This window comes from Pundamilia nyererei, unplaced genomic scaffold (genome assembly GCF_000239375.1).
Source record: "Pundamilia nyererei isolate P.nyererei 1_Seehausen unplaced genomic scaffold, PunNye1.0 scaffold00028, whole genome shotgun sequence".
Classification (NCBI taxonomy): domain Eukaryota; kingdom Metazoa; phylum Chordata; class Actinopteri; order Cichliformes; family Cichlidae; genus Pundamilia; species Pundamilia nyererei.
This window is the reverse complement of record NW_005187429.1, coordinates 2,511,102-2,519,393: the sequence shown is the minus strand read 5'-3', so window position 1 is coordinate 2,519,393 and position 8,292 is coordinate 2,511,102. Positions and strand designations below refer to the sequence as shown.

Genomic DNA, 8,292 nt, shown 5'->3' with positions numbered 1-8,292 from the left:
CGCTACACTAGTGATCACTGGGGAATCTACTGCACCTTCACAGCTGAATAGAACTACACAAAACAACCAAAAACATGACAGTTAAGCATTTTATTTTAGATCAGCTGCTCTTTAAATGCTATGCAGGAAGATGTTCTTATTGCCTGTAAATGATTCACCTTATTTTAATCAGTTTTATACTCTAATGTGTGTCTGCTTAAGTGTTTTATGTGGTTAAAATGACAAATTAAAATATGAAAAGTACCAATAAATTACAATGTCTTTGTTTTATTATACACTTGCACTGATTGGGGGGGAGAGTCCATTAACAGAAGTCTGACAGCTCTTCAGCTTTTAACCTTGTTACATGATCTTCCTCAGTGGATGGAGTTGGGACTGAAAAACACCACACACAGCATGAGAAACCCTACTGGGATGTCACTCTGTGTGTAATACACACATCAGGCCACTAGAGGGTAGTACACAGTTGAATCACAACTGTTCAAACACTGACAAACACAAGAAGCAGTGTTATGGGAAGTCTTAATGGTGAGTCCAAGTTTTAACCACTACGCACACAGTTATGCCTGAAGCTGTTGATCCGCTGTTTTAACAGCTACATGTAATATAGGGCAGATCGCGGGGTGCACCTTAGACGTGGTAAAAAGTAATTTTGTGTTTATGTGTAATGTCTTTACTTACTTTTATGTTTTCATGAGCAGGATTTACAAAGAGGTCATACATAATTTTTTTTTTTTTTTTAAAGCACGTTATGTGAGAATCTTCATGACCTCGGTATTCTACCTACGTTATTACCAATCCAGCGCTTTTTGGCCGCTTAATAATGTTGTTTTTGGTCAAGATGATATCATTCACGAGGGATACATTTGACATATAATTCACAAATTATAGACCAACAAGTCATTTACAGCCATTTAAATGCCGGTGTTTTAGGTTAACTGGTTATATTTGTTGAAATTCCTCTCTGCGTGTTCCAGATGTTGCATCCGTAGATTTGTCATTTTCACTGAATGGTTGTCTCTGTCGGCCAGTGTGCTGTTTAGTCAGGCGGTTTGCTCCTAACTGAACTGTGAGTATCACTAATTTACGTGGGTGTGTTTCCTGAATCAGCTGACGGAGCGAACAGGATGCATCCAGGTAAACTCGAAACTGTCGAGCTGATCCGTGGCATGGTGGAGAAACTGTCGACTTGTGATTTACACAGAGGTACGATACCACGCTGAAGAATTTAATTTCTTTTAGTTATTATTGTTATTTAAATCGTTTCAAATATGAAGAGGGTTAAAGAAGAAGAAGAACTAAAGAATTAATGAAACAACATGATTCAAGTGTAGGTTTAGTCTGCCTGCCTTAAAATCCACACGTACAGAATAGGAATTAGGCATTAGGGGGTTTGTAAAGATGGATAGAGATTTCAAATAGTTTAGTAATTATTTTTATATAATTTTCTGTATGTTTATTAAAGGTTATGCAAAATTGAGAGAATGGGTGGAGCTAGAACATGTCAACATACTTTCAACCACATTTGTGTTGCAACCATACACACAAAGACACAAATAAACATACTGAGAAACTGCCTGGGTGTATTTGCAGCGAAGCTATTTTTTTTAAGTTATAATAAATGAATAGAAAGCTTAACCTGTTGTGACCTTTCTTTTAGAGATCCTTGAGCTAACTTGTTGAAGCAGACATGGAGAGCGACTCTGAAACACACAGTGGTGAAGATACTACTCCTGATGACTGGTAAGTCTGCTGTCTGTTCTCCTACATGTGGTGAAGTTTGTTTATGACTCTTGTATTTTTCATTGACTGCTTCTATGAAAAATTTGCAGGATGGAATTGGCTGATGACAGTCCTGCTGCCAGTCCTGCTGCCAGTCCTGCTGCCAGTCATGGTGCCAGTCATGGTGCCAGTCATGGTGCCAGTCATGGTGACAGTCCAGCCAACAGTCCTGCTGTCACACAGGAACCCTCAGAAAAAGAGGATTTTAAACTGTCCCTGATCACCTGGAATGTGGACGGGCTTGATGTGGAAAACCTTCCAGAGCGTGCCAGAGGCCTGGTTAAATATTTAAACTTGTAAGCACGTGTTTCATTTTTCACACTTTAAGGCATCGTTTGGGAGAAATTGTTGCTGGAGATGCAACATTTTCCTAAAAGCTGCATATATGTGACAGTTAATATGATTAAAGTAATTTTTTGTAAATGCAGATACAAACCTGATGTGGTGTTCCTGCAGGAGCTCATTGACCCTTATGTCCACTTCTTGAAGAAACGGTTTGTCAGTTACCTGATGATTGAAGGTACAGTATGTCAGATACAGGTAGGAAAAGTCCATGTATGAATGATCAAATTGTGATTAATGGCTGAAGGTAGTTGAACTGCTTTGGTTTCATGTAGTGTCACACATGAGGAGAGCTGTTAGGGACTTTAGTTAATATTAGTAACATCTGTATTCTTCCTTCACTGTTTTTATAAAACCTGACTGTTGTACCAACACTACCAGATTGGCTGATCAGGTTTTTGGAAGCAGGATTTTGTAATCATATTATCACAGAACTCACTATGAGCAGGGGGCTGGTCCAGATGGGAGAAAGAGTGTTTAACAAAATACCTGATTTGTAAGTATCGAAATAAATGAGCAGAGGGAAGCATACATTTTGATTACAGCTGAGCAAATGAAGCAAAACAAATGTCGATGTAGAGAACTCATTCTGACCATCTGAACAGCAGGAACAGCTAAAACATTATTCCAGAAAACCCACGTTCTGGCGTTGCAAACCCATAAATAGTGCCTGAAAACTGGGAGGCCTAATCCGCTCTCAGAGGTGGGTTTCTGCAAGTGTGCCTTCACAACTCTATGGGATTTATTTGCTCATAAGAAAGACAATGATAGAGTCAATAGTTTGAAAAAAAAAAGTAAGAAAGATGGGAATGTTTTGGAAGAGATGAATACATTTAGGAAGTACAACTATTTTAATTATATTAAAACATCTAATTAAAGAAAGTGGGAGAAGTGTCCAATTATCTATCTTAGCTTTAATACTATCAACCAGGTCCTGAAAGTTCAATTTAAATAGTAGCCAGAAAGTTGCCCAAATTTATTGATGAGGCAAAGCAGGGGAGGCAAAGAGAGCCTGGCATCTGACAGTGTCAGGGCCACATCATCTGCAAGTAAAGTGACGATGGACTCGACTGGACCACTGGATATACCTACAATGTCAGAGTTGTTCCTAACTGTAATGGCCAGAGACTCCATAGACAAGGCAAGTTTATTTATATAGCACAATTCAACAACAAGGTGATTCAAAGTGCTTTACATAGCTAAAGCAAAGCGCACAGGGGACAAACAGCAACCCTGCCTAGTCCCTCAGTGAAGTAGAATCAGATGTGACCTTATTCTGAAGGTCTTTGTGGATGATTCGGCGTCACACAACCCAGACACCAATGAAAATAAAGCAGGATGTGCAGTGGTCACAGAACATCTTAGCATTAGGCTCATTATCATATCACTAAACAGAATATGGAACTAGCATTAACATGAAAACACACTAACTTCATCTCGTTGGAACAAGAGTGAGGGGTGAAAGAGCGCCCTCCTCCAACGTGAGCGTGCCAAGCTTCAACTCAGTGACGTGCAGAGTGAGACTCTGAGTCACCTGGGAGGGATCAGCAATGAAACGCAGATAACACCTGAATAGACAATCAGGCTGGTTTTGCCTGAAAGGTTCAGTATGTTTTTCAGTTGTGGTGGTTATTGATGAGACTTCTCTAATAATTTTACTGATACATCCACATGACTCTCCAAACGTCACAAACACAGGAAAGCTGTATATGAATTGCTGTGTTTCAAACTCTTCTCTAGTCCTGATTTTATTAAAAGTAAATACAGTAATTAAAGTATGCAAATTTCACAGATACTCGACTAACAAATTACTCGTACTCATTCTGTATGGCAGCTAGACTGCTTCCTGACACGTAAGAAAGCTGTGCATTAGATCCTCATTATGCTAGTAAATATAACAACAGCTGTACATTCCTTTGTCATATTTACTGAATTCTGAACATCATCTGAAACCCTAAACTAGACTTTTGTGGTCATTCCACTTCATTAAGGGATTTCACTGGGTCTCGAACATGCTTTGAGCACCCAAAGGATGAACTTTTTCTTTCAGAGCTAAATGTGACCGACCGCTTTGTTTTCCCCAGTGGCACCAGTGATGTAGGCACAATAATTGCTAATTGTAAATAGCACTGGGATGTTTTAAACTGTTATCACAGTGTTATTGATGCTGTTATGTCAAACCGATTACCTTACAACAGTAAAAATCACAAAGCACTGCATAGATAGAAAAATGCTGATCTGTCGCTCTGCTGCAACATCCAGATCAAAAGTATTTGATGTACGTTGGCTGTGCGGAAACACATGGCAGCTTCTGGTTTTACCTCAGACTATGAAGGGCATTGGTCTCAAAGTTAGATCATGGTTTGTTGTATTCATTTATCCACCGGTTCAGTCACAGGCACTATCCCCTCATGGTACAGTTCCAAGGACATCTTTGAGGCTGACTCTAAAGTGTTTGCGTGCCACGTCATAGGTGGCTCTGGACAGGTCACTGATAAGGATAAAGCACACAACCAAATTCACACCATGGCAACCTTTCTTAGAACATTTGTTAGACACCGACGATAAAGACAGATGGATAAATTACATTTATTATGTTCAGTAAAGGGTTGCTGATTCCACTGTGGACCTAAAGCCACATGAAATCAAATGGATGTAAGAAGAAGTCGCATGACAGGGAAAAAAGAACGGCACGAAAGCAGGGTGTGTGTGATGTTTGGTGATGAATGTTGTACCTTCATCCCAAACAATATTGCTGCTAATGGATATTTTAATGGATTTAATAATACAGTTTGATAAACATGTCTCACACCAAATGGCTTCCTTATCTCAACAACACTCTCTCATAAATGAACAAATTAATTTAACTAAAGTTTTAAAGCTGTCTTTTTGCAGTTGAACAACCAATGCTGTTTCATATTTCCATGTGTAATCTGATAGCTTTTCCTTTGTATTATTACTGCTATGTTTGCACAAAAATTTAACACTCCAAGAGCAACTGAAAATAAACAGAAGGGTGGAGACTCAGACTAAGAAGAGCAGGTAGGTGGTGAGAATCCAGAGAAAGATATGCTTAAACGGCATTTTTAAGAGATATGTATTTTTTGATAAAGCTTCTGTTTAACATTAATTGCAATGTATGACAATAAAAGAGTTGATACACTCCTCATTAAGGACATGGAAGTAGAGATATCGGACGCTTTATGGGCCAATGGGTTGAAGAGGATTAAAGAATGCTCTGTTAATGCCAGATTACAATTTATATGGTTCAAAGTCCTTCATCGTTTGCATTTCTATAAAACAAAGCCAGGCAGTATTTGTCTATTATCTATTTCCTCATTGCGTGATAAATGCAAAGCAGTGGAAGGAACCCTTGGCTCTTGAAATGTTATAAATGCTGTCGTGTATTCTATGAAAACAGTTTTGTCAGTGAGAATTACATACTTATCTTTTGTTAAATACTCAGTTTCCTGTACCTCTGTACTATTTTTTTCTCAAACTGCTCATCAGTTCCCTCTGACCCATGTGCTGTTACATGCAGCGCGTTTGTTTCTATGTAATCAGATGTGTGTGTGTGTGTGTGTCATGGTACAAATTTCACATGTTTGTCAGAAACAGGAAAATCAACAGTCTGTTGGAGTCACTGCACTCATTTAATCATCTGCACGATGGAAGATAAATCACATTTCCCTGAAATAATGGCAGTCAACTAGTTTACATGTCAAACCTAAACCCACCAAGTTGACAGGACAGCATGACAACAATAGAAATGCAAGTTTAAAAGATTATTTTTAAAAGACTATTATAAAAGATCATTTCCTTTATTTAATTAATCTCACGTGTTGTTTAATCATTAGAAAGCATCTTATAATTCTAACATATTATCACTAAATTTGTTGACTGATCACTAATTGGAGGCACCGGTCTATTAAAAAATCAACCTGTTGTCTTGCAAGGTCTCGGTCAGCAGTAAGTGTCTGTTAAGTTTTCCAATTTTAACAGTAATGGGAGATATGGCATGTTTATGAGTATAAGCTGGTCTGCATTACACGCGCGCGTGTGTGTTGTTTGTTAGTAAGCGGGTTAATGCATTTGCTGTTAGGATGTGTGTACCTTTTGTTGTGATGCTCAGGACCCTTTCTTAACCTCCACTCTGAGTCAGTCTGCCTTAGTTTTTCCTGGTTTTCCGTAACCCAATCTTCATGTGTGCCCACACTAAAAACAGCCTTCGTTGTTCCTCTATGTTCTCTTCTCCCTCCTTGTTATCTTCTTCCTCCTTCTCACGGCCGCTGCCTGCGTCTCCCACATCCTGCAGCACATCATGGTTATAATGCGCACATTATCAGCAGTTCAGTGGGCAGTTTTTCTTCAGCTTTGTCTTATTTTTCAGTTATTCTGTCAGTCCGGGATCTTCTCCTGTGTGAGGAAACCCCTCCCTACCTTACAGTTGTTACCAGGGATGTTTTATTTTCATGCTGATGTCAGCTTTAACTGACACAATGAAGTCAGTTTTTCTTTCTTGTTGACTAGACCACCCTGTTATCATACACCCAAGCACAAGCAGCCTGTCTGCTCTGTGTTGTGGCTCTGTAGGTTTTTAGCAATTTGCCTTCAACACTCAACTCTGTCAACTCCTCTTAGTTAACCCTTCACACCGTGAGATCAATGCTTGTATCCTTTTAATGAGGAGTGCATGAACTCTATCGTGATCATACATTGCAATTAATGTTCAAAAAAAACTTTATCAAAATCTTATTTCTAACAAATTCCTCCTTTCACACCATCAGGTGTGAATTCCACTATTGCAGATCCTTTGAAGAATATAGGGAATTTTTGGAAGAATTTTGTAGTCTTCCTCCTTCAGTATTCCATTACTTTATACAATGTACCAATACTACTGGCAACAAAACAGCCCCAGAGCACGATGATACCACCGTGCTTGACAGCTGATACGGTGTTTCTAGGTTTGAAAGTCTCATCTTTACTCCTGTCATTGCTCAACCTTTTTCTCTCACCTGACCATAAAAAATTTGACCAGAAACAATTTGACTTGCCCATGTGGAGCAGGGGCTTCTTTCTTGGTCAGCACACTCTCAATCGGGTTCACTATGGACAGAGATGCTGGTGTTCCAGCAGTTTCCAGTTCATGCAGGTTTGAACTCCTAAACATTCTAACTAATTTCCTCTCCTACAATTTTGATTGTGACACATTCGAATAACTTGAACGGATGAGATAGAAATGGCTCTAACTCATGTAAACGTGCAATTCCCTTTTCAAATCCCCAGCCCATGATCACTGGTATAAATGAGAACCTACCTGTCAGTGGACTTGTATTAAAATAGTTTTTGTTTTGTCTTCCTCTTGTGTTGACCAGGTGCTGAGGAAGGTTACTTTACAGGGATGTTGCTGAAAAAGTCACGAGTCACATTTGTGGAGAGTGAGATAGTACCTTATCGCACCACTAAGATGAGGAGGAACCTGCTTGTTGCTCAGGTGTGTGCAAAATCATCTCTGATATTTTCTTTGTGTGCATAAGTTCTGCTGAACGTGACGCTCAGAAACATTTTTTTTTTGCAAAAATCAGGTGATCGTCGATGGCCAGAAGCTGTGCCTGATGACATCCCACTTTGAGAGCTGTAAGGCCAATGCTAAAGAGCGTATGAATCAGCTGCATGTGGTGAAGTGGAGGTTTAAACATGCACCTGATGATGTCACCGTTGTGTTTGGGGGAGACACAAACCTGAGGGATGGGGAGGTCAGACGCTGCTCCTTCCACTCACATACAGCCAGTAAACTTGTAACAAGAAATCACAGTAACTCTTTTCTCTGGACCCGTCTCAGGTACCCAAGGTGGGCCTGCCTGCAACTGTCTGTGATGTGTGGGAGCGACTGGGCAAGCAGGAGCACTGCCGCTACACGTGGGACACCACTGCCAACAACAACAAGAAAGCTTCCTACCCTGTTCGCTTCCGCTTTGATAGAATCTACCTCCGCCCGGCCATCAGACGTGGAGTCCCACGTCTGGCCCCTGATCACATGGCCTTGGTGGGGCTGGAGAAGCTGGACTGTGGCCGCTACACTAGTGATCACTGGGGAATCTACTGCACCTTCACAGCTGAATAGAACTACACAAAACAACCAAAAACATGACAGTTAAGCATTTTATT

The 8,292-nt window shown here is 40.0% G+C and overlaps 2 protein-coding genes across 4 annotated transcripts in view; both read left to right on the top strand.

Moving 5' to 3' along the window:
- LOC102195294 (tyrosyl-DNA phosphodiesterase 2-like) overlaps positions 1 to 262 on the top strand; it is a 3,623-nt gene extending 3,361 nt beyond the window's left edge. The window contains exon 8 of the mRNA XM_013909643.1: positions 1 to 262. Coding sequence (XP_013765097.1) covers positions 1 to 51 — 51 coding nt within the window. The 3' untranslated portion in view covers positions 52 to 262.
- Positions 263 to 298: 36 nt separating this feature from the next.
- Positions 299 to 8,283, top strand: LOC102196132 (tyrosyl-DNA phosphodiesterase 2-like). Of its 3 annotated transcripts, none has more exons than XM_005728438.2 (8): positions 299 to 528; positions 1,111 to 1,206; positions 1,661 to 1,743; positions 1,833 to 2,078; positions 2,211 to 2,302; positions 7,500 to 7,618; positions 7,710 to 7,880; positions 7,967 to 8,283. In XM_005728438.2, exons 3-8 carry the CDS (start codon positions 1,691 to 1,693, stop codon positions 8,246 to 8,248), a joined length of 963 nt encoding a protein of 320 aa, XP_005728495.1. In that variant the 5' UTR covers positions 299 to 528; positions 1,111 to 1,206; positions 1,661 to 1,690; the 3' UTR covers positions 8,249 to 8,283. The 3 variants fall into 3 exon arrangements, with proteins under 3 accessions (XP_005728495.1, XP_005728496.1, XP_013765065.1); XM_005728439.2 differs by lacking the exon at positions 299 to 528 and adding an exon at positions 541 to 639; XM_013909611.1 differs by lacking the exon at positions 299 to 528 and adding an exon at positions 541 to 646.
- Positions 8,284 to 8,292: the final 9 nt, after the last annotated feature.